Genomic DNA, 25,494 nt, shown 5'->3' with positions numbered 1-25,494 from the left:
GCAGCTATGTGTAGCTATAACCATACGTGATGCCATACTACAATAGTAAAGTAGGGACTACAGTCATCAGAATGAGTCTTCTTATTTTGCATCTTCTCATTTAACTACATTGAACACTGGCATAGCCACGGGTGTGTCACTATAATCTAAATCTGTAGCTGACACCCCCAAATGTGTGGCACACAAAAATCTTTTTTAACCAAAATTACATGTTGGATTCATCTTCACAAAAAAAACAATATTAGCCTCTGTGAGGATGAAAACTCACAACAAGCTTAACACAACCGTCACTAGTTACAAGCGTATAGTGAGGAATTAACACCAAACTAGCGCACATCGGTTTTCCACTCACATCAATGTTAGACCTCAGGTGTAACTACAGACTTGTGCACTACTCGGATAGTTGCATATGAGTTATGCATGTGGGGCAGAGTTTGCCAAAAACAAAGGTGTGTCTCAGTTATGCAAGATTCCGACCTTGAACTTGAACTTAAGACTGCTTTTCTTTTAAGATACTGACTCGAGCAAGATAACCACAATGTCACCCTGAAATTTATGCTTTAGGCTGTAACACTCAAAGACTACGGAATGGTATTCAAGGGCAATATTAAATAAATAATTATGACACTATTAATCAATTGATATAAGCGTAACTGTAAAGTCTACAATTCTCTTTTTTCATGTGAAGACTGGAGGTTCAGACAGCATCTGATTCACTGCCGATCTCGCAGACCAAATTTTATATTAATAAAATAATGAACGACACTTAAAGTACAAAAAAAGTGTAAAAAGTCCTCGGGCAGCTTATCCTTTAAACTGTGGGTGCATTTTCTGTATAGGAGTGCATATCAAATTATCTGTAACAGTATTATTTTGTTAATTAAAATTAAAAGCATGACAAAATAGCCTACTTTGCGCACACTCATTATGATTTTATGATCTCGATCTTGTGCTCATATTAATATTAAATTTTGCAAAAATGTATCTATAGTGGCAAACAATATAAAAAATAAATCAGAATTTTTTGTTGCCTGATAAGGAAAGTGAATTGTTAGCCAATTGTTAGCCAAGTGAATTCTATATATTCTATTTGGCTTCTAATTACATGCAGTTTTTCTGTCTAATTGGAACATATATTGGTGGACTTACTGAAGTTATTGAATAAACTGTTTAACATACAGAATTATGCTTACACACACTATATGGCAAAAAGTATGTGGACTCCTGACCATCACACCATATGTGGTTCTTCCTCAAACTGTTGCCACAAAGTTGGAAGCACACAATTGTAAAGAATGTCTTTGTATACTGTAGCATTACAGTTTCCCTTTCACTGGAACTAAGAGGCTCAAACCTGTTCCAGCATGCCCCTGTGCACAAAGTGATCTCCATGAAGACATGTTTTGCCAAAGTTGGAGTGGAAGAACTTGAGTGGCCTGCACAGAACCCTGACCTCAACCCTGCTGGACATCTACGGGATGAACTGGAATGTTGATTGCACCCCAGGCCTACTCGCCCAACATCATTGCCTGAATTCACTAATGCTGTTGAGGCTGAATGAGCAAATCCCCACAGCCATGCTCTAAAATCTAGTGAGAAGCCTTCCCAGAAGAAAAAGGGAGACTAAATCTGGAACGGGATGTTCAAGAAACACATGGGGGTGTGATGGTCATGGTTCCACATACTTTTGGTCATATAGTGTATATAGAGGATTAAAAGATCTTTAGTTTTAGTTATTTTAGTCAATAGGCTTTTGGAATGCATTGCCCTGAAAGAGGTAAATTAGAAAATAGTGCACAATAAAACATGTGGTAGAAATGTAATTATATCCAAGGTCTTCAGATGTGGGCTCCCATTATTTCTCTATATGCACACCAAAATATCTATCAATGGCAGTAATTTTGATACTGAATGAACTTTTACTCCCAAAAAGGAACATTTGACTGGTGCTTTTATAGCGTACTCGGTTTGACATGAGTGAAAAATAAACTCGAAAAAAGTGTACAGGAACCCCAATAAAGCCCTACACCATATGGGTTAATTCTGTCCAGGAAGGGACTGTAATGTAAGTGATTACCAATAAGATAAATCAAAGTTTGTGCTTTCCTTTGTTACTAGAGTAAAAATATTTTTTAAAAAGTACAAATAACAGAGCCGATTACCTTCTACATTTGGCTGAACCCAGTGGCTCGTCAATAAAATCAGTCCTGCTGGAATTTTCACTAATAGCCTTGTGCCTCTAAAATGGAGTACAGGTTGGAAGAGATCATATTTTATTCTGACTATCTGCCTAGGACTACTGCCAGCTACAACAACTCAGGTCAAAGCAAATATAAAATAAAATGCCTCCAAACTACATCTAATAAGCAGTGTTATTTGTGTCTTGCAGGGCAGGGGGTAAGTTTTTCTGACATTCAGTAACCCTATAACTAGCCTGTGCTATTGTGTATCACATTTTCCAGAAGAAAAAAACAGTAGCTTACTAACTTTTGTGAAATATAAAAATAATTCATAAAGAAGCAAGCGGACCAGGCTTATCAATCTGGTGTGATTATCAAGTCTGGTGGCCTTGATTGGGAATTTTACTTTTTCAGTGGAAGACCTTCAGACGTCTCCTCTTAATTTTTTTTCCCTGTGTGTGGCATGAGGTCTTATTTTTGTAAAGAAAATTTAAATAATCATATCACCAGAAGTTCATTTAGAAGTCACAAATGGGCAGTTATAGGATTTATAAATCCAACTACACACTGGTGAAGTGGGATCTGTTAAACCAATGAAAGTAAGCTAGCTGTGTAATGTATGTTTAGCTGTTACATTTTCCACAGGCCTTGAGCTCATCCATAGTCATAAAACTAACAGCAGAATGAATATTAAACTCAGTTACAGAAAGTAATGAAGCTTTGGAGCTGAGAGTGAAGTAATGCAGTACCTATTTCTAGCTATTATTTTAGCTAATCTGTTAAAGTCAATAACTATAAAATAATAACTACAAAATTGTGCAAACAGAGACAGTGTGGACGAGAGAGAGAGAGAGAGAGAGAGAGAGAGAGAGAGAGAGAGAAAAACTGATGCGAAGTTTTGTTCATGAAAATTACTAATGGAATGGACATTTAGTAAATTAAGTAAATTAAGCAATTTAATAAATTTACACATTTGGTGGCTCCCTTTCACAAGAGAGACTTTAGTGTGTCCCTCTTTTATCTCCACAGAAGACAAGTGTAAAATGAAATTCTGTTTGTTTTTCAGATATGATTACCATTTTTGAAAAGGATTGGAATCTACAGTATATTTTATTAGCAAATAACTTCGTAGATAAAGCTATCTAGTCATGTTGCTTTACCGCATCATAACTGTTTGTAACCCAGTGGATCACAGCAGTGTCACATCACATTCCCAAACTCTACAGCAGGAGTCCCAATCTTATCTGCAAAGGGCTGCTGTGGTTGCAGCTCCACTTGCCCTTACCAGGTAAGATTAGACACTCACACCTTATAGAATACATCCATTTTGTTCCTTCTGCAGGAGTGTCAGACTGAGACGAGAATGCTGATTTGCTTCCTGTTGTACCTGAATCAGTCTTCTTGGTGTACTTTTTACTCTGCCCACGGATGATGAGGATAAAGACAAGCAGGAGGATGAAGATCAGTCCTACGAGTGCTATCACCACCAGAAACCACCACTCCTCATAAAAGGGGGAGGCTTTCTGAGCTGGAAATTCAAGAAATAATACCACATTGACACACTTTGTAAACAAACATATTGAAATATTATATAATTTAAGAAAAAGTTTTAGTAGTCAAACTTTCCTCACCAGCTATGGAAGGGGAGGGAGCACTGGGAGAGCCATATCCATAGTCATTGACTGCAATGACCCGGAAGTCATAGGTGACCCCTTCACGCAGCATGTCCAGATTCAGGGTGTATGATGTCACCTCTTTTGGGATGTCTTTGATGAGGATATCCCACAATCCTTCATCTGTAGGTAATTGAAATGTGTATAGTTATTGATCCTCCTCCAAAACAATAGTCAAAAGTAGAACAAATCAGAATATTATATGCTAGAACACTGGTTCTCAACCAGTAGGCCAGCCTAAGACCACGCATGCCCAAGCATGTTCTTCTTCTCCATCAAATCTTTAACACTTTTCTTTTAGAAGTATACAGAACCTCAGATTGTGTGGTTTAATTTTTAAAAGGCATCTGGTTTTACTAGTTTAAAATCTGTGCCTGGGTTCTTTCATTTTAGCTAACCAATAAACCTGTAGACTTACAGTCTATGGTAAATAATATTCATCATCTGTAACTACTTTACACTGGGCATGAGGCAGGGATACACCCTGTATCACACCCTGTGTCCATCACAGAGCACCATACACACACACACACACACACTCGTTACCAAGAGCAATATATGCTGTGATTGACTAGAGCTTGTAGCTCAAAATTTCCAACCTCTGACATGGTAAAACAAAGAAAAAAATAAAACCCAGATGGAATTCCTCAACTGGGAATTCCTACTCGGAACGTAGAGAAGGTTCAGCATATGATATCATATCAACATGGCTGCTCACACTGTCAACAGTGAAGAAAATATCTTTCTCTTTTTACTTTTAAATGAGATTATAGTCACATTTGCTTTAGATCAATCAATATACAGACATATTAGTTGGTTAAATCTATAACGTTGATAATACAGTTTACTGTTTTGAAAAGATAAATGCTGTCAACATTAAAGATCACATTAAAATTACATTAAAGATCACTCATATCTCTGTCGTTAGCTGACTAGCTTCTTGCTATTTCATGAGCTTTCGGGGCTCAAAGGAGCAAACAAAAGACAAACTTTCATTGCTGTTTCCCAGTTTATTGATTGAATGCAGAGAGGTAGAAAAATGAAATAAATCCAACTTCCCACTTGTGAGTTAAGTCAAATGCAGCATTAAATGACCAATCCATCTACTGGCATGTTTTGGGGAGGTGGGAGGAAACATAGCAGTCTGGTAACTTTTTCACAGAATAGCTTTGAAATGAAAATACTCCACTAACCATATTAAATACAGGTTTACTTTCGGCAGATGAAAGGGGCACCTATGTGTTTTGTGTGGTGAGGTATTAGCAAACAAAAGTACAAAGCCTTCTTAGCTTAAGCATTAGAAACAAAGAGCATGATCAGGTTTCCCATTAAATTCAAAGCTAAGCATTATGACTTTCTAGACACATAAATTCCAAAATGATTAAATTCTACTTGTTATTATTTATTCATGTCTAAGCATTAATATTTATTCTATAGTATTACTGTCTTTAGTAAAATATAAGAAATCAGTGTTAGGGTTTCAGAGGGTCTACAATTAATCTCACATATTTTAATCTAATATATTTAGCCCTTTTTTACAGTTTCATTTAAAGTTTTGAGTGCATGAAGGTATCGCACTATTTATTTTGCAGGGTAAATCTGGGTCCTGGTGCCATTGAGCCATTGTTTTGAAATATTTCTGAATCTTAGTCCACTTCTCTGTTTATTTTAGGACATACCAGATGGCCTGGCTTCTATGACGTATCGTGTGATGGGTGCTCTGCCAGGGTCGCCGCTTGTCCAGTGGAGCGTGAGTGCCGTGCCATACCGTGAAATAAATGGTTCACCTGGAGGCCCAGGAGCACCTGCTCACAACAACAACAACAGCAACAGTAAGAGAAATACAAGACTGGGAACACCACTTATAAAAAGTGACCTAAAACAAATGATCTAAAACAGAACAAAAATGATCTAAAACAGAATAAAAGCTCAGACAACTGGACCTTCTCCTGGCCCTGTGGTGATGTTGGCCTCCACCTCTGGCCCGTAAGTCAGGGTTTTGGCACGGATGCGGAAGTTGTAGGTCACCCCATCAGCCAGGTCTTTAATTTTCATCCAGAGGGGGGCGCTGCCTTTTACGTCCACTGTAACAACTTTACTGACACCTGGAGTGTGAGGAGAGGAATCTGTAAAGGAGACACTACAAATCTAGATACATGCAATAGCGAGAGAATAAGAGTTCACATACAGCACATACATGCATGTAATATGATAGAGAATGGAGCTGTTTTACTCCAGTTTAGAGAATGACCCTGTGTAAACAGTAAAGTTTCACAACTGTCTCTCTTCTAGACCTAAATGCTCTGAAGCCCTTACTAAACCAAGACCCTTGGCCCTAATTCTCTTATTCTTCCTACAATTAGCCAGGAATCTATTCCTTAACATGTGTTTAAAACATGCCTTGATTAATGGTAATCCATGACATGACATGGTGCAGAAGGCAAAAATTAGCTAAAGTATGCCATCTATTACATGCTTTTCCTTCACAGAAGAGAGCACAGCTTGGACCAATTTTGAGAATGGGCTTTAGTGAATAAAATAAAGTGTAAATTAAGCATACGTTCTCTATATATCAAGTGTAATATATCTCAGTAAAGAGGTTTGAGTTTCTCACCATCGATGGGTGTGCAGGGCTCATAGATCAGGCGGTAGCCCTCAATTATGCCATTGGGATGTTTGGGCTCTCCCCAGGACATGTTGACAGAAGAAGTGGTAAGCTCACTGAAGTGGATGAAGCTGGGAGCACTGGGGGCTGCGAGGGAACAAAAACACACACAGCCACAGACAGAGACTTCATTACTGTATTGATTTTTTTTTTGCACAAGCAGAACAAGACAGTCTTCATGTAAACCCAAGCTAAGTACACTCAAGATCAAATTCAATGGAGAAAAAGGAATTAGCGCATCTTACTTGATGCTTTCAGTGTTTTTGAGGAGTGGTTTTGAGCAGAGGACTTGTGCATGAGCCAGTGACTTCAACGAGGCTTAAAAGTTTAAAACTACTTTCACATTTGTTTTAGAAATGTATCATTTTCTATCTTGGATCAGGCTAATCTTTCAGCAATGCCAGTTTCTTTTAGAAAAAGAAATAGAGAAGCTTGTACTGGCTTACGTCCCAGGATCTCAACTCCATGATGGCCTAGAATCAGTTCCTGCCATCACCTCCCTACTACACTGTCAAAGTCTTTGAGGGAGAGGAAATGGCTAGAGGAGTTTATTTTAAAAAAGCTCTTTTTCTGCTGAGACCCTAGTGGAGAGCATGGGGAAGCAAGAACACAGCTCCTATTGTATGGTCCTGCCAAGACCCACACCACATGCTGCCCAAATGATCAAATTCCCACTACCATGCTGTCATATGCTTCCTTCTCATCAAAATATAGCAAAAGCCCCTCTGAAACTGTCAAATCCCATTAAAAAAGCCCCAGAAAGAACATTAAGATGACATTTCCTTCATGTCCTTCAGTATCATAGCAGTCTTGCATTCAGTAAAATGTGACTTCTTGTATTGAATACACACAATCTAAACAGCAGGAAACTCTGGGAAGAATGTGGGCACAAAAAGATTTACATTTTCGCAGTCTCAAAGTGTATTATTTCAGAGTCATGGTGGTCAGAGGGGCAGTTGGTGGCAGCGTTTTATGCTATGGTGGTGTACCCGCTTGCTGAGTGCGCCCTCTGGTGGGTGGAGAGCGTGGGCCGTCCCCGGCTGCATTGAAGGCAGCCACACTAATCATGTAAGTGGTGTAGCCTGTCAGGTTCTTCAGCTTCACCCCCAGCTCAGGCAGGAAGAGTGTACGCAGTCTCTCCGTCTCATTCTGTAGCTGGAACTCCCAGTAATAGATCTGTGAAAGGAAAGAGGGTATATAGGGCCATAAGGTTCAGATGAAGGTAGACGTGTAATCTGAAATTTGGTTAACTTGTACAAGAAGCCCAATTACCACTTTTAATTCATTGTAATGATTAGTAACAAACATAAGAGCAAAAACGCTAAACTATTACTTATTCATTCCTCAAACCATTAATTGGAAAAACAATGCCATAAGTAGTTTTAGTAGAATGAACATGTATAATTATATAGATCTAGGATATTATAATTTAATTTGCAATCATACATGCCTAAGGCCCATACAATTGTTAAATGGACAGAAGCCCTGACTCATTATAATACAAGACACGGCTATTTATTATAGCTATTTATTACTTCTTAACATGCCCTGACTCCAGGGGTGGCTGATATAAATGGGCTAGCAGGGATAAGCCCCCCTGTCTGTCTGTCAGTTAAAAAGACATCAATACAATGTTTAATTTTTTTGCATCGACATCAGATTATTTGCTTTTAACAGATGACTTAAGGTGCATTATTTTGATCTAGGACTGTAGTCAAAACTGCCATTAACAAGTCCAAGATCAGGACTAGCCAAGGTCAAGAGCAAGTCATAAGGGGGTCAAGGCCAAGTCAAGATCAAGTACAAATGCGTCAAGGATCAAATCCTTTTCAAGGCCAAGCTTCTACTTCAAATACCTGGCTTCATTTATGCATTGTGACAATGATTAGGCTGAAGGAATTACTTTGTGTCATATGTTGTGCATCTGAAAAGAAATGGCAAAATGAAAATGTCGGTGGAGACCAAGATCATATTTAGTGAGACAAGACTAAGTAAAAAAAAAAAAAAAAAAAAATGCCAGTATGTCCAAGTCAATACAGAAAATGTCTCAAAACTGGACTGAATCCTACAGCCCTTGTAGGACTTTTGTGGAACCAAGCACAACAGCACCAAATATGGTCATAAGAAAATACACAGAATGGTACGAAGAAGTAACGCTGGGACTGATTTCTTTCTAACCCAGACTGTAGATTCATACAGCGACAGTCATGCTCAGGTATACAGAGTGAAATGCCCCTACTTTTTGTGTGTATTTGGCCTAATATTTTTCAGTTCGTTTCACGGATGTATCCATAACGTGTCATCAGCAGCGACCAAGAAGGCCCTTGTGAAAATATAGTCATGGGTATAATAAACATGAATCAAGGGGATTATTTACTCCATCATTCTTTTTTTCCACAAAATGCCTTTGGAAGAGAAACTAAACGTAGATGGACTAAGCACATACTGTCCAATCAAAGTACAAATTACACTAAATAACACATGGCAGAACTCCAAGTTTAGTGTTTTTTGTGGTTTGAACAAAAGAGGTAGAGCTTTTCTGTTTACCATATTTGGTATTTGTAAAAAACACATGAAGCCAGTATAGCATTACCAACTTAAAACACTTAAAGAAATTGGAAATCATGAATGCAGCTGTCTATCTGCCTTTAAATGTGTGTGTGTGATAGCTTGCCTCACGTCATTCTAATTATGGCGTCACTGAGACCTCATGATTTAATGCATTGCTCAACTCTAAGTGTTTCATTATTGAGCAATTGATAGATATTAGATTTTAGCCTCGCATCTAATTTCACAAACGGCTATCACTGATTGACTCCTTTGTAATTTAATCAGGAAAAGGAAAAAAATAAAGTGGAATAAAATAAAAAGCACAAAAGCCAACAAAAAAAAACAATCCACATAGAAGGGAATAGACTCAACCTTCACGCTACTACAAAACTAGGATAAAGGTCTTTTATATTCTATTATAATGTGCAATTTGTAAAGCAATAGAGACATCTAATTTTAAATCAGCTCATCTGAAGCACAGCTTTAAAGACAAATGACAAATGTGTAAAAAGGGTTTCTGAGGAATAGATGTTAAATGAACTGATTGCAAGGTCATAATTTTCCCTTAAGTGAGTTCCTGATGAAAAATGTTATTAAATGAAGTGCTTGCAAAGTCATAAAATTCTGCGGCTGGTATAAAAGCCACCTTGTAGCCTTGAATGTCTCCGTTCTGAGCTTCCAGCGGTGGAGGATCCCAAGTGACATCAAGCTGGGTTGCCGTGGAAGATTGAACAGCGACGTTCTGAGGTGGAGCAGTGGGCACTAGTGAATACAAAAATGAGTATCAAACTCAGCGTTGGCACAGTAACTAATAAAGCTCTGACCTGGTGCATTACTAAGTGGATTCATTCATTCATGTAGTGGTGATAAGGTGAAAGTTCTGGTCCAGAGTGAGAGATGCTCACCTGCTTCTCCTACAAATACTTCCTGTGGTGTGCTGATGGGTCCTTCCCCAATGGCATTGTACACACTGAGTCTGATCTCATAGCGCTTGTGTTTACTCAGATCTGCAATGGACAAAGCAAACACACATAAAAACACACCTTTAGTATTGTAGAAGAAACCTTTTAGTGTTGATACATTGTGACCTTAAGTATTAAAAGGTTCCATCTGGGTGAAGAGCTGTTTTAAGATATGAAGCATCAAAGTTTTGACATTCTATGGAGCTTGGAAGCTGACAAATTATCTGAATATACACGTCATATTAAATGAAAGTATTCGTTCTGTTGCATATTTAATAAATTTATTTTTTTCTAAGATGTTTTTGTTTGTTTTGAACTTGCTAGGGGTAAGATTTGTCTAAAATTTGAAATTAAAGCTTAAGGTTTTGACATACAAATTAAATACAAATTTCAAAAATGAAAATCTCAATTGTATTTAGCGATCATCTTTTAAAATCTCAAAACTGTAACCTGTAATTTCAAATGAAAAATTTTACCTCTAGCAAGTTCAAAACAAATAAATACATCAACAAAAATGTATTAAATACAACACTGAAAAAAATGGAATGTGACACTTTATATATAATATAATTAAAATACATAAAATTCATATTCAAATACTTTTGTCAGCTTCCCAGCTCCACAACATTACATCTAGCAAAACTCTAAAATACTGAAATTTACATTTACAGCTCAAGTTAGCCCACACTTTACGTTTACTTCAAATGTACAAGCTCGAAATTCTGAGACACTTTAAAAAGTAGATTTTTTGAACACTAGCCAAACTCAGCTAGAACCTTATTACTCTGTAATGATTTATATAATATTGTTTGATCTGGTAAGGGTTCTTATTAAGCAATCTCATAATCTCATGATATAACTAATAAATGGTCATAAACCGAGTGGAGAAAGATGTTTTCAGCTGATCAAAACCACATTATCATCATATATGCTTTTTGATGTTTAATTTTTCTGAATGTATTCTCTAAGATCAAAATACAATAGAAAATACAAAATATTTCAGTTTTTAAAATCTGAACTTGTTCCTAAATATTTTACCTTGAGATTTAATTGTAAAACATTTGAAAAAAAAAAAAACCACCGTGACAAGGAGGAGGGAGGGGACAGGCTGTGAGGACGCACGCCTGGCACTGATTTGGCTAATCAGTGGGAGAAAGGTATACAGTGGCTTAGTGCTTAGCCAACTCAGTGCCAGGCGTGCGTCCTCACAGCATGGCCCCTCCCTCCTCCTCGTCACAAACAACAACTTTAGAATATACATTATATGTCACTGCGCAACCACAAAAACATGTCTAACATGTCTGCCAACTTCAGACTCATATGCAGGAAAGTTTAGTTTATTAAGCACATTGCATGTACTGCATGTATAATCAGTAATATTTAATGCTAATGTTATATGAAGCCATAATATAACCTTTCTGCTGTGCTCAAGACTTTCTAATGTGCCAGAATATGAGCACTGTAGGACCTGTACTGAACACCTATTTTGTATTATTCTGAAGGAACAAATGCAGAAGCTCTACAGCTAAAAGTTATTGTCTCCTGCAGCTTGCCATACTGAGGCTTCAAGTCTTTTCTGTTAGAGTTTAAATAAAACACGCATATCGATTCCGAAGCCTGACTATTTTGTGTTCATCATCCTATTTTCATTGTGGATGATTGGCTAGCAGATAGAACCATAAAATTTAATTTATCTGTAGGTTTAGAGATATAACTTTTAATTCTTTCACATATTTCACAAAAAAAAAAAAAAAACACCACAGGAGAATTAAGCCCACAATGATGAAATTTTTTTCTATCTAAATGCCAGAAAGAACCTTATAATACTGAGGTCAGGGCAGAGCAATGAGGTGTGAAACCACAAAGTGGAAACTGAAATGAGGGAGGAGAGAATTTTAATAGTTTTTAGGACTCAGGGAAAATGTGGGATGAAAGAGTTGTGTGGAAATGCTGACAAAAGTGACAAAAGAGAGACAGAGGGACAGTCTTGAGACTTACTGTCAAGTTCATACTGGGTGAGTGACGATTCACTCAGGTTCCTGATACTATAGGGAGCTGAGAATGGCAGGAGCAGAGAAGGTCAAACCAGGAAAAGCAGGCCAAGCAGAGAGAAGGTGAAACACAGAGAGGAGAAAAGGGAAGAATTTGGATTAGTGCATTAGTGAAAAGCTGTGAGCTGTAAGAGCAGCTTATTGGCACAAGCTTGTGCAGTGGCTGCAGTCCAACCTCAGAAACAAACACAAAGCCGTGAGCCATGGAACAGCTTTGATTACTTGCCTGTTAATGAGACAAAGCAGTGCCAAGCCCAGGATTGCACACAAACCCAGCAAAGAAATATGTGAGTAAGAGATTCAATTTTTTATTCATCACATTGCTCTGTCGTACACGTTTATGTATTTGTATCATTGACTGAGAGAGGCACTTAAGTATGCGACCTCATGTGCAGCATCTACATTAAGGTCATAACAGGGCCATGTAAGCTTCAAACGGACTAGGAGACACTAAATAAGACATTTTATTCATTGTGTGTTGATTTGGGTCTAAACAAAATGTCAGAATAGTCACTCTGTACATCACTCACACAGACAGTAATGAAAACTGATCTCGCCTATATATATGCGGTGGTCTGGGAAAACCTGTCGGATGTCGCTGTGGCTAAATTCTTGAAAATGGATAACTAAGGGATTTGGTTTTGAATATTTTCTGCAAATAATATATGTTGACATCTCTATTTTAAGAAAATCTGAATATGTTTTAACAAAATGACAAGAAAGTGTGTTTATTTAGGCTACTTTTAAACCTTGCCTTCAAGTTGGGTAAGGAGCCAGTTTAACAAACACAGTAGTGAACAGTCAGTCTGCCTAAAGATGCCTAAAACCTAGCTAAGTGTGCTTTTCTCATTCAGTGATTATCAGGATCTGATCAAATTTTTTGCATAGTTACATGCTAAAGTGAATTGGACATAAGCCTAAGCAATTCAGTTTGTAATCAGACACCAGCTGTCCAAATATCTGCGATGTTCCTGCGCCGTCACACCATCATCATCAAAACAGAGAAGAGAGCTTTTACATTCTGTACAGATGACAGCAGACAAAGTTTTTAAAATGTTTAAATTAATCGCAAGAAATTTAACCAAAAGAAGAGAGAAGACTGAATTAACCAGTGATTATTTCAGTGATCAGTCCAGGGAAAAAACGATGATGAGGCTCATAAATGCTACAAGTGACTTCTACCTCAGGTGATGATACAGAGGCTGATGTGGATGATGCTGATAATCAAACTGCGAACTCATTTCCTGTTGTTAATTTACAATTCTTTAAAATTTGGCAGTAATGTTGTTTTTCCATAAGTAGATTAGATTATAAATGTAGAGTTAAGAGTTACATGTGGTGTCTTTCAGTGAAAATGTGATCCAGCATACTGTACTGTTATTTCTGTTGTTTTTTTTTTCTTTTTTCTTTTTCCATTTCCCTTTTAACTTATTGTAATTGAGAATTTAAGTTATTGATTCTGCATTTTTTTTTTTTTTTTTTTAACCCGTAGTTGGTGTGTGTGAGTGTGTCTATAGGCTGAGGTGTTGGCCAGAATGATGTCATTTTGAGTGTGGTCATCTTTAAATGAAATTTTCTCCTACGGGATAATTTCAAACTTTGGCTATGTGATGGGTTTTTCCAGGCCACTACACGTATATAACTATAACTTTAGGCTGAGTAATGCACCAGGAAGCAAGACAAACCTGTTTTTTTTTCAGATCTATACATTATTTTGATGGAAATAGCCACATGGAATAAACTGGAGATTACTAAAAGCTAACTGCATCTCTCTCACTCAAAGACTTGAGAAGCAGCGATGCTATGAAGACAATTTCATCCTGCTGGGTTAAAGTCGGACTCACCTGTGAGCTCAGCCCAGCTAGCCATTGGGTTGTTGACGGTGCGGACAGTGAAGGTGCGCAAGCGATCGTAGTGGAGCTCTCTGTAGCGAATCCGAAACCCCAGCAAGATGCCGTTGATCTGCTCCTCGGAGGGGGTCTGCAGATTAGTCCATAATAGACCAACAGGTTCGATTATCTAGTTCTTTAGTGACATGATTGTTATTCGTGCGATTCCCATAATAACATAGGCAGTTGGAGCATTACCTTCCAGCGGAGCAGCACAGAGGTTGTAGTGTGTGGTGTGACGGAGATGATTGTGGGAGCTTTGTCTGGGGCTGTGAGAACATAAACATAAAATAGCTCCTGAAAAGTTCACACTGAAACACAGTAAATATCAATATACTGATAATATTTGTGATGTTTCGTAGCAATTCTGGTACAATTTTTTTTGGCTGGTGCTGTATTTTCATTATTCTCTTGAGAAATTATAAGTTGTGCGCCATGCTAACATCACAGGAAGACATTGCTAGCATAGTTACAATGGTGTTAAATAGGAGAAGAAATCTTAACTTAAGGGATACATGTCAGGTTTCATGGATAACCCCGAAAAACAAAAAAGTAAGAGCTTCTTTTCTCAAATTTTTTCAGTGATGTTCATTGTCATATTAATGAGAAATCCAATTTAGAAGTAGTAGAGGCTGCAAATGTTTTACTCAGAGTTCCAGAATGCAATGTAGCTATACAACACAGTTGGGCTTAGTTATGGCAGAGACTCGGCTCAGCTAGTTAGTGATCTACAAGATGAAAGCACAATGGCACTGATGACGGTATTAGCAGGAAAATTGAAGCTTTGGAGGCTGATCTGTTTGAGCAGAGTGTACAGATGAGGAGGTGATAGAGCTGGACAGACTAAAGGATTTAAGCACAACCGCATCACTCTCTTTAGGTGGAAATGAAGTCCCACTGGTACCACTATCAGCAGATAGATGAATAGCATTGTGGGTAATGTAGTAAACCTTCAGCCAAAGTGAAAACAGACCAACTTGTTGATGAAATTTTTCAAAGCTAACAGGCTAACTCGGAATTTAATCATGATTGATTATAAATATTGATATGCAAGGTGGATTTTTCCTTTAACAGAACAAAACGCTCTCACATACCACATCCAGCACATCACATATTGTTTATGCAATTCCAGTAAGTGCAATGGCACTAATGATGTCTAACTACTTCAGTTTCAGATTTTCATTTACAATTCTGACTCAGAAAGAGTTGTGAGCTGGCCTTACCATCTTGCAGAGTGGTGATAGCCTCGCTCTCCTCGCTATACTCACTGTCTCCTATGTCATTAGTAGCCTTAACACGGAACTGGTATGAAGTGAAAGGTTTGAGTCTGTAAAGAGCACAAAAGTTCTGGTCAGGTTTCTCAACACTAACATGTCTGTTGACAGCAGCAGACTAGTGATGTAGGAGTGTTGACTTACTTGTCCACTATATAGGAGTTGGCCTCATGGTTGACTGATGCTGAGTGGACGATCCAGTGGACGCTGGGCAGCTCTTTGTACTGCACGGTGTAGTAGCGCACTGGAGACAGACCATCACTGCCTGGTTCCCATGTGAGCAGCACGCTACGAGCCTGCACATCCTCCTGAGGCACTATGGGACGACTCGGGGGCTGGGGGCGAGCTGAGAAGGAAAGGGTTAATACCATGATTATTTGATGGAATACCACTGATAACTATTAATTAAATATGTAACGTACAGTACTGTGCAAAAGTCTTACCCACCCTATTTTTTTGTTCAAACTTTGTTTTTTATACATATTTATTTTCTGACTTCTACATTATCGAGTCAGTACCAAAACATTTTAGATTTTCAAACATTAGTTTTCCAGCACAAAATTAAATGTTACAGAAGAATGTTTGTATGTTAGTAAAGAAAGCAGGATATTATGAAAGAGACCACGTTCCAGACAATCATAATGAAGGCTGCTGGGTTTTGCTGCAAAAATAAGAAGCAAGTGCGACAGTCAAAGTCTCCAGAAGAACTGTGGCTGCTTCTGTAAGATCCTCAGTAAAACTTACAGCTAATTTCCTTAAAAACTGCACAAATTGTTCCTGAGACTACTATTTTTTTTTTTAAAGCAAAAAGTTGTCACACCAACTATTGACTTTAATTTTTTACTGTTTACTGCTCTTTATAGTATTTTTCTTAAATGTAGAAACATTTAATTCCATTATTTTTGAAGGCATCTTTGCTTTACAGCATTTCTTTGCATGTGCCTAAGACTTTTGCACAGTACTGTACATTTATGTAAGACGGATGTATTTAAATTAGAGTGGTCAAAGTTAATATATTAATAGTAATTATTTGAAAAAAATTTCTTCAGCAAATTCTTGTAAAAAAATTCTTGAGCAAAATGCTCGAACTTCTTAGGATTAAATGATGAAGAATGTTGCAATGGGCTAGCTTGATGTTATAATGTAAATTAATTAATCATTAATTCCTTTTCAATAACTGCTTTATCTTGGTCAGAGTTGCACTGAATCTTGGCAAACAGATACGGCAGATCCCGGATGGGACGCTAAGTTCATCACAGGACACTGTGCAAACATACTTTCACCTTTAGGGGCAATTTAGAGAAGCCAATCTACCTACTGGCATGTTTTTCCGAGGTGATCATGCGGAGGATGTGCAACACTCCACACAGTGTCCTGAGCTCTGGATCCAACTAGGAACCCTGGAGCTATTTTAATTCTTTGATAGCCCTAATTTAAATTTTCAATGTCTGCCTTGTGCACCTCTCTTCTCTGTGGTGACCACCAGGGCCTCAGCCGCTTCTCCCCAGCCGTTTCTGGTCTGGGCCGTTAGGCGGAACACGTAAACACTCTCCGGTTTCAGTCCATTAGCTGTATACTGCCGTGCACTGGGACTGAGCACATCCACTATGGCTGAGTTGCTGTTGGAGGAGTTTCGTCGGTAAGTGATCTGATAAGCTAAAAGAGATATAAATCATATGATCAAGAGGACAGTCACACAAGACATAAAGCAACACATGGAACGACAATTATTGGTTTTTGATAATCATAGATACAAAAACTCACCAAGGATAATGCCATTGGGTTGAGCAGGGGGCTGCCAGATGAGTCGCACTGAAGTGGTTCTGACCTCAGGAAAAAGAATTCCTACTGGAGGCCCAGGAACTGCAAGCAATAACTCACTGAGTTACAACAAATTTACAGCAAGAAACATGGCACAAAGCAATTTTCCCATAAAGGTAAATATATCTAGAGTCTGAAATAGTCTCCTACCATCATCCAGTGTGCGCTCCAGGAGTGGGGGTGAGCTGGGTACGCCATCTCCTATGCGTGTGAAGCTGAGAACCTGGATCTCGTAGAGGACATACTTGTCTAGGCCGGTCAGTTGGACACTGTGGCTGGTGTTCCCCTCCACCATCCAGAAGCGGAATGCTGAATCAGAGTCTTTCTCTCTGTATGCTACCTATGATAGATAGAGCAGAGACTCTCATGCATTTTCCTCAGCAAGCAGCTCTCAACCTTTTCCTCAAAAATTATTTTTTAAAAAAGGAGTGATTAATATCAGCAGTGCCTTGTAGCCCAGTATGAGTCCATTACGATCAGCTTCTGGTACCTCACCCCACCGGACCAGGATACTGCTAGAGGTCGTGGCAAAGGCAGAGACATTGGCTGGTCCACTAGAAGGCACTGCAACCAAAATCCATATTAACAATTATGGCATACAGCAGCTTAATATTTCTGAGGCTCCAATTTAAAATATAATGGGGCTACACTGTAAATAATAATATCTTATCAGATGTAAATACTTGTAAAGATGTAAATGGAATACAGATGTATATAGGCAAATGTATCTAATCTAAATCTATTTTTCGTTATGAGATGAACCATACATTTATTAAGCCTATTTATAGACGTTTTTACTCATATTAAGCTTTTGTTTAGTCTATAATTGCTTTTTTCAAGAAATGCTTTATATAAGCAAAAATATTTGCCAAAAGAAAATCAAGCTAGAAATGAACACAAATATACAAAAAACTCATAGAATCATCTCATAGTGAAAAGTGTTAGACAAATTCTCCCATATTTGAGCTATTTTTATTTATTACTATGATTTCATTTTTTGTAGTGCATAAAAGCCACCACCATTTGTCCAAGTGTTCACATTACTAACAACTCGGATTAAATTATGAGAGAATTAAATTATGGGAGAAAGAGGAAAGAAGTAAGGACTCTCACCTGACTCTCTAGTTCTGGCGTGAACGGGCTGACTCCATGGTCCTGCCCCGATGCCATTGATGGCCTGCACACGTACTTCGTACTCAGTCCACTCCTCCAGGTCCTCGATGGTAAACTCTCTCTCCAGCCTGTCAGAGATGATGTGGGACAGAACTCCTCCTCTGAAACCAGCCCGAGAGTACTGCACCCTGTAGCCCACCAGCTCTGGACTACCGTTGTACTCCCACTCTGGCAGGGGCTACAACACATTACTCTAATGAGTCAAACATCACACTTTATAGTACATTTAAAAAAATATTTAGAATCACATTCACATAAGTGAGACTATGTGTATATCATTTTATCTGAAAGTTAAAGGTAAAATAAAAGTTTTAAAAATGTGAACATCTAAAAATGATCTCTGCATATACACAACCACCATCGCTGGCAAATATTGTTCATATATTGTGTATTATAAAGCATAATATATAGTATTTTAACATATATGTATAAAAAAAAAAGAAGACCAGAGTACATGTATGTACTGAACAGAGAATAGAGCAAAAGCATTGAGTGCAGACAGACATCTCTAATTCTTCAGATGTTCACCTACCACCCAGCGGAGCCAGAGGCTGGTTTCGCTGGCTGTGCGGAGGGTGACGTTGGCAGGTGCAATATCTGGTGGTGCCTGCAAGGTCTGGATTTTCCTAGAGGGTTGGCTTGGAGGACTGGTGCCAACTATGTTTACTTGACGCATTCGGAACCTAAAATACAGTTCAATAAGCAGTGACTAAGCAGGAGAAGCTGGTGTGTGCAGGTGGTTCAGAAAGAAGTGAGTGTACCTGTAGAAGGTGTATGGGTTGAGGCCCTCTACTATGAGAGAACGCGCATCAGGCTCATTAGCCAGCTGATGGACCATGACCCACTCTTCATTTTCCCCTATTACACCGATCTGTGTGAGAGAGACAATGGAATAAAGAAACAGACGTTTTAATATTCACTTTGTATTGAGCTAATACACAGACACACATGTAGATTCATCACAGGTACTTTCACACTAAGCATTTTTTTTTTTTTTTTTTCCAGAAAACATGCTGTTAAGTTAATTAGTCTAGCTTGCTAGCTTGAAAGATTCTAGAATAGTTTTATTAGTACTATCATAGGTTTTAATAAAGATTTGTTGTTTGTCTTTGCTGTTGCTTTGGAGGCAAAAATTAATGGAACGGGAGCTGCTTGAGTGACTTCACTGTATGGAGCCAGTTCAAGTTGAATCCAGTTTAAGTTGGACTGTCACACTGCATACTGGTGAATTTAGCAAAAGAGCTTTTTGAGAATTTCAAAAAAAGTTATTTTTAGTTGCATGTATATTGCAATATTGGAATATTGGCAATGAAATATTTTCACTTCAACATGTCATAAATCTCATATTTGCTCAGTAACAAGGCTAAACGTGCACCACCACTTTGCTGATGTTTGTTTTTCTTGATCTGATTGGTCAAAAGGAAAAAAATACTTCACTGGAACATTGGAAGTGCTCTGCATCCCTAGAGCATGTGACAGCATCCCTAGAGCACCAGTAATATTACCTGGGCCTCCACTATCCACCGGGAGATGGAGGTCTTGCCATCGTATCCAGGTTTAAACTGCAGTGCCACAGAACGTGGGCCAATGTTGGAAATGGCAATGTTGGTGGGCGGCCCGGGCATTTCTGCAAAAACAGAGAAAAAAATAAGAACAGTCTGGTATTTAAAAATGAGCACCCACAGCATGGGGATATTGTTTAAGAAGAAAAAATAAATACCATCTGTTTAACAATTCCCATACAAATACTATATGGCCAAAAGTTTGTGGAAACCTGACCATAACACTCTTATGTGCTTTTGAACATCCTATTTCAAAATCACTCTTATGGGCAGGCTTTCCACTAGATTTTGGAGCATGGCTGCAGGGATATGTGCTCATTCAGCCTCAAGAGCATTAGAGAGGTCAGGCACTGATGTCAGGCACTGATGAACTTGCATGTAGTCGGCCATTCCAGTTCATCCCAAAGGTGCTTAGTGGGGTTGAGGTCAGGGGTCTGTGCAGACGACCTGAGTTCTTCCACTCCAAACTTGGTGAACCATGCCTTCATGGAGCTTGCTTTGTGCACAGGGGCATTGTCATGCTGGAACAGGTTTGGACCCCTTAGTTCCAGTGAAGGGAAATTGTAATTCTACAGCATACAAAGACATTCTATATAATTGTGTACTTCATTGTGGCCACAGTTTGGGGAAAGCCCACTTATGGGTGTGATGGTCAGGTGTCAACAAACTTTTGACCATATAGTGCATGAAGTCACACATATGCTTGCTGCTGTTTGTGGGAGTTAGCGCTGACCTGGTGGCACTCCAGAGGATATGGTGGAGGAGGAGAGCTGGCCCTGGCCCTTGGAGGTCATGGCAGCTACCTGGATGGTGTAGGTGGTGAGGGCGGTCAGGCCTGTGACTCGGTACTCCTGTGTCAGGTTGGGCAGGTAGTGTGTCACGCGCGTGTTGGTGCGGTTGAACTCCTCCCAGGAGATGCGGTACCCTACAATAAGCAAACAAAGAATATAGATAAGAAGGATACAAATGGAGCCTATAAAATGTGTCAGTAATGTTAGAATTTTCTCAGTATTTATATAAATCCAAAGTCAAATGTTTAAGATCTCCATGTGTCACTCTACCTTCAAAAAAACACATGATCTGAAAATATCAGCTACAAGAAATAATTACTGTGGATATATAATTATGACATTGACTTCTTCTGATTTTCTTTGCTTAAGAAATATGGTTAGTGGAAGGCCATGACATTTCTAAAGTAATAGCACAGAAGTGAAATTTCACCTTACATGATTTATCATTCCCATAGTATTATATTATAGACTCATAAAGTAAAGCCTGATGTATAGCTCAACTGAATATTCAATATTTTAATTAATGTCTGAATGCAGTTTCTAGTGTGTGTGTGTGTGTGCATTAGCGTAATGCCACCTGTGAGAATGCCGTTCCTCTCATGTGGCTCTTTCCAGCTCACTTTGAGGGATGTGTCCAAGATCTCGGTGAAGCTCAGGTGACCCACAGGCCCTGGGGCTGGAGACACACTTGGGACATTCAGTCTAACAGCACAAAAAAAACCAGCTACGTATTCAGTCTAAAACTCTGACACTCACTGTCTTCGTGGGTGCGGATACGGTGCGGAGGACTCCGTGGGCCATCTCCGGGTGTTGTGAAACACAGCACAGAAGTAAAGTACTCTGTGAACTTCTTCAGCCCAGTGATGTAGCCAACGTGCACGCTGTCCTGAAAGTTCGGCCTCACTGTCACCATGGCCACGTCCTCCTCATGGCCCGGTTCCCAGGCCAGCAGCTGGGGGAAGATTACAGAGAGGATGAAAAAGAAAGCTAGAAAAAAGAGATCAGAGGGCACAGAGTCCATCTCAGTCCCCTGGGAGAAAATGCCAATATGTGCTGTGCAGCTGTCACTGAGGCGTTATTGAGATGAATTGTGCCACAGAAACAGTGATTTCTTTTGCTCTGAACACTAGAGGGCAGCAGAATGATGGATCACCTTGTAGCCCTGGTTGATGCCGTTGATGAACTGCGGGCTTGGAGCACTCCACGTGAAGCGAACTGTGGTGGAGTTGACAGCCTCTGCCTGCACGTTCCCTGGTGGTACTGTGGGGACTATACAGCATAGAATGCGAATTACAGAAGAAAGCATGCATCAGAAAATGGGATTTTAGGTTAAAAAAATGCAAAAAACATTGTTAATAATTAAACTGCAGCAGGTATGATTTCTGGTTAAGCAGTGAGTCTGGCTGCAGGACTCTTTTGCTTTGGATTTTTATTCCATTTTCTTTCAATTTGGTCATTTGCCAAGTCCCACTAGCTAGCTTTCCGATATCATATGACAGCTACCAGCAAATTTAATTAATGACTAAACTATGCCAGGACTCACCTCCTTGTAAGGTCCACTCTGTGACCTTTTGGCTAAAGACACCCTGACCTGCGCCATTGTAGGCCGCCACCTCAATCTCATAGTTGGTCCAAATGATCAGGTCTTCAAGCAGGAGGTTGGTCTGGTCTGGGTTTGTGATGTTCTTGATCTGACAGTCCACTGGCAGACCTGACAGACAGTATCTAAGCCAACACAGAAGCCATCAGTTGAAACATTTCAAATCTTATTTTACAAGTTCATAACAAATAATTTTCATAAAATCTCAAAATCCACAAATAAGCTCACATAGTAGATGAACATTGAATTGACTCATTTGAAAGGTTTTCTGTACATCTGAGAGACCACCACAAGACAGAACACAGTGTCTAGTATTGACTATATATTGACTTTCTGTAGACCTGATTTGTCTCTGATGATTTTGTGGATGTTTAAGAAGTAAAATTGAGGAGTTTTTCCAAATATTAAGTCCAACTGCATGCAAGTGTTTATGACTGTAATGGGCCTAGTGTTCACCAGGGATGGGGCAGCTTTAGGTGGAAACAGAGGGCAAATATTTTATAAATATTATAATAGTTTATATTTAATTATAAATTAATTGCAAAAAAATAATATAATTAATAAAAGTAATAATTTATAAAATATCCAGGTGAAATATGCTACACCACGATACCAGTTTGCATTACAATAGGTCAGTGCTTTGAACTGAGAAGTTCTGACAAGACGTATCATTACTAGCTGAATGTGAAGATGAAAAGGCTAAGAAAATTATATGAAAAATGCAAATCTATCACATGGTCTAGAAAAATGTATACACTATTCACGTATTTATTCTCATATATCTGTGTTTATGTGCATTTTCTAATGCATCCCTCAGCGGTTTAAAGAAAACAAGAAAATATAATTTCCGATGTCATACTCACCAGCCACTAGCTCAACATGCAAAACTCCACACAGACAGTAACCCGAGCTCAAGATCAAACTGGGGACCCTGGAGCTAGCTGTGATACAACAACGCTACACGCTGTGCCACTGTGCCACCCATAGCTGCTATCAAGAACCTGATTTTTTTTTGCTCCTGTAGGTCAAGTTAGCTTCCTAGCATCATGATATGAATTATTGTTATGCAAATCTAATATACAGCATACTCCTCTTTTTGTATTCAATCATATCAACAATAACACAATATGAGCTCTAAAAAGCAAGCTCCACCCACTATGTGAATATCTAAATCTAACTTAACCTTACCTAAATGAAGTACTATATTTTTAGTTAGATTCAATCTAGCAGGCTTTAAGTGAATCATCAGAAATTAGCTGCAGCTATGGCTATATGAAAATAGATGGAATTGTTACATTTAAGATAGTTATATAAAGGTATATAGAAATGCATAAAAATGCTTTCAATCTTTTGGTGTATGTGTGAGGAAGTGACAAGTGGGTTGCAACCTCATAGAACCTCACTTCTGAAATTGAAACAATGCCTTTTGGGATCTGTATGGTAGTGAATATGTCTTATGTCAAATTTATGTATGTTGTAAAATCCCTGGCGTCACATTAGCTCTAACAGCGCTCAAGTTCAATTTTCACCGCATAGAGTTCAACTGGTCTCGAATGAGCAATGTAAGCGTTAATTCAACATTGTTAAATTTACTGCTGTGCATTCCATGTCCTGCAGGGACGGCTGCTTGACTTTCCGTGCAGGACTTGAAGATGAATTGAAGCTGACCTGTATAAGCTGAGTACTCTCTGGGGTGTATGTGCGTGTGTGTGTGAGCGTAAAGTCTCACCTGATAATGTATCCCTGCAGCAGGCCATTCTGGTGGGTCTCCGGAGGAGGCTGCCACTGGATCATGATGGACTGATTAGTGCGGCCACTTGCAATGACTGTTTGAGGAGGGGCACTGGGTGGTTCCTCGGGTAACGTCAGCCTGAGAGAGGAGAAGTTGTTGGAGTGGAAGATAAAGCCAAAGAGAAAAAGAAGTGATGGAGTGACGGCGTAAGTGTTCAAAAGGTCTTTTACTGTTTCATATGAAACTTCAGGTTTTGTGAACCATAGGAAGATAATGACTAGGACTCTGTATTAGTAGTGTCTGGTTTAAATGCCAGAAAATGAGCGTTATGAACATCTCTTTTGCTGGTTCATGCTCAGACAAACTGTCGGAGTCCATAGTGACATTCAGAGTTCTCAGCAGAAGACCCCGAGAGATGAGCAGTAGCCAAGAACTACAGCGATAGAGTGATAATCAAAGGCATTGAGAATAAAAACGGTAAGTGTCGTGCAGCAGAAACCCAGCCAAGTCCGCTTTAAATCAGTTTAATGTTTTGATTTCTCCCAAGTGAGAGTGTTGAAAATTCTGAAACAGAGATGAAACATGGTGGTTAGGATGAAAGGCGATTGCTTCAGCAGCACTGCACTTTGCGTAGTCATGTCACTCACGTAGACTTTGTTCACTGACAGAGAATAGCCTCTGGTCTGAGAGAGTGTAGATGCGGTGGGAGTGTTTGGTAACATTGGTGTGTATGTTAGTCATAGTGCAAGTTGCATGTCTGTGTTAGGACTGCACTGAAACTGTGCAAGTTTGCAAGCAGCAAAACTTGAAAGAATTCCCTACACTATCTGTCTTGCCTTTAGGGAGTCTCGAACTTGGCAGAGAGTTACATCAGCACTCAGAATTTCAGCCTTCTCCTGCTAAATATTTCGAAGCCCTTTTTTTTCTTAAAAGAACTCATGTAGTATGTTTTACTCAATACATTTGTTTAACCCTGTGCCAGCCTGCTCGCGTAGACACTTTGACCACTCATGCTTGCTCCAGCAGTTATGTTTGTGTGGACCCATCTGCAATATTTTCCAATCATCTCAGCAGGTCAAAATTCCCAAAACACAAACAACAAAGTTGTTTTTTTATTTTAAAGGAAATAGAAATACACCAACTAAGTTTAGTTGCAATACTGACACTACTTGCTTGGGCTATACAAATTCTTAGTAACAATATGCTTGGAAAAAAAATACACAAGTATTTTGAGGGTTAAACTGAGGGTTTTACTGATAACAATTTTATAAAACACTTTACACTTAGGCCAAAATAAGCCTTACAGAATGTTGGAAGCATTCTCATGCATAAAAACAACAGCCAAATACGAAAGGCCTAGAGATTTAATCAGCATCACAAAAAGTAGATTACGCATCATGTTACAACAATGGCTGTCAGACTCAGATAGTGGAGACATGCGCAGGTTAAAATAGACAATGGACTTTATAGAAAAAACAGGCCAAGGCAAACAAATGAAATTGTAAGATAAAACTGAAGTGAACCAGGCAGAGCTAAAAAACCCTAAAGAGTTATCTAAAACACAGCAGCAG

At 38.9% G+C, this 25,494-nt stretch overlaps 1 protein-coding gene across 4 annotated transcripts in view; it reads right to left on the bottom strand.

Moving 5' to 3' along the window:
- sdk2a (sidekick cell adhesion molecule 2a) overlaps positions 1 to 25,494 on the bottom strand; it is a 134,359-nt gene that overhangs the window by 10,265 nt on the left and 98,600 nt on the right. For 2 of the 4 annotated variants that reach the window (XM_026916712.3, XM_026916711.3), the window contains exons 16-42: positions 23,921 to 24,061; positions 22,135 to 22,316; positions 21,745 to 21,860; positions 21,348 to 21,543; positions 21,169 to 21,267; positions 20,534 to 20,725; positions 19,744 to 19,865; positions 19,000 to 19,109; positions 18,771 to 18,921; positions 18,179 to 18,416; positions 17,514 to 17,629; positions 17,216 to 17,405; positions 17,009 to 17,107; positions 16,706 to 16,900; positions 15,389 to 15,590; positions 15,194 to 15,297; positions 14,169 to 14,239; positions 13,926 to 14,061; positions 12,029 to 12,085; positions 9,974 to 10,075; positions 9,715 to 9,830; positions 7,508 to 7,694; positions 6,468 to 6,605; positions 5,797 to 5,979; positions 5,533 to 5,658; positions 3,812 to 3,976; positions 3,568 to 3,708 (exon numbers count right to left, since the gene is read on the bottom strand). In XM_026916712.3, coding sequence (XP_026772513.3) covers positions 3,568 to 3,708; positions 3,812 to 3,976; positions 5,533 to 5,658; positions 5,797 to 5,979; positions 6,468 to 6,605; positions 7,508 to 7,694; positions 9,715 to 9,830; positions 9,974 to 10,075; positions 12,029 to 12,085; positions 13,926 to 14,061; positions 14,169 to 14,239; positions 15,194 to 15,297; positions 15,389 to 15,590; positions 16,706 to 16,900; positions 17,009 to 17,107; positions 17,216 to 17,405; positions 17,514 to 17,629; positions 18,179 to 18,416; positions 18,771 to 18,921; positions 19,000 to 19,109; positions 19,744 to 19,865; positions 20,534 to 20,725; positions 21,169 to 21,267; positions 21,348 to 21,543; positions 21,745 to 21,860; positions 22,135 to 22,316; positions 23,921 to 24,061 — 3,875 coding nt within the window. The remainder of the gene's footprint in view (positions 1 to 3,567; positions 3,709 to 3,811; positions 3,977 to 5,532; positions 5,659 to 5,796; positions 5,980 to 6,467; positions 6,606 to 7,507; positions 7,695 to 9,714; positions 9,831 to 9,973; positions 10,076 to 12,028; positions 12,086 to 13,925; positions 14,062 to 14,168; positions 14,240 to 15,193; positions 15,298 to 15,388; positions 15,591 to 16,705; positions 16,901 to 17,008; positions 17,108 to 17,215; positions 17,406 to 17,513; positions 17,630 to 18,178; positions 18,417 to 18,770; positions 18,922 to 18,999; positions 19,110 to 19,743; positions 19,866 to 20,533; positions 20,726 to 21,168; positions 21,268 to 21,347; positions 21,544 to 21,744; positions 21,861 to 22,134; positions 22,317 to 23,920; positions 24,062 to 25,494) is intronic. The other 2 variants (XM_026916715.3, XM_026916716.3) reach the window with 2 other exon arrangements.

This window comes from Pangasianodon hypophthalmus, chromosome 13 (genome assembly GCF_027358585.1).
Source record: "Pangasianodon hypophthalmus isolate fPanHyp1 chromosome 13, fPanHyp1.pri, whole genome shotgun sequence".
Lineage (NCBI taxonomy): Eukaryota > Metazoa > Chordata > Actinopteri > Siluriformes > Pangasiidae > Pangasianodon > Pangasianodon hypophthalmus.
The sequence above is the reverse complement of the archived record's forward strand: the minus strand, read 5'-3'. Positions and strand labels throughout refer to the sequence as shown.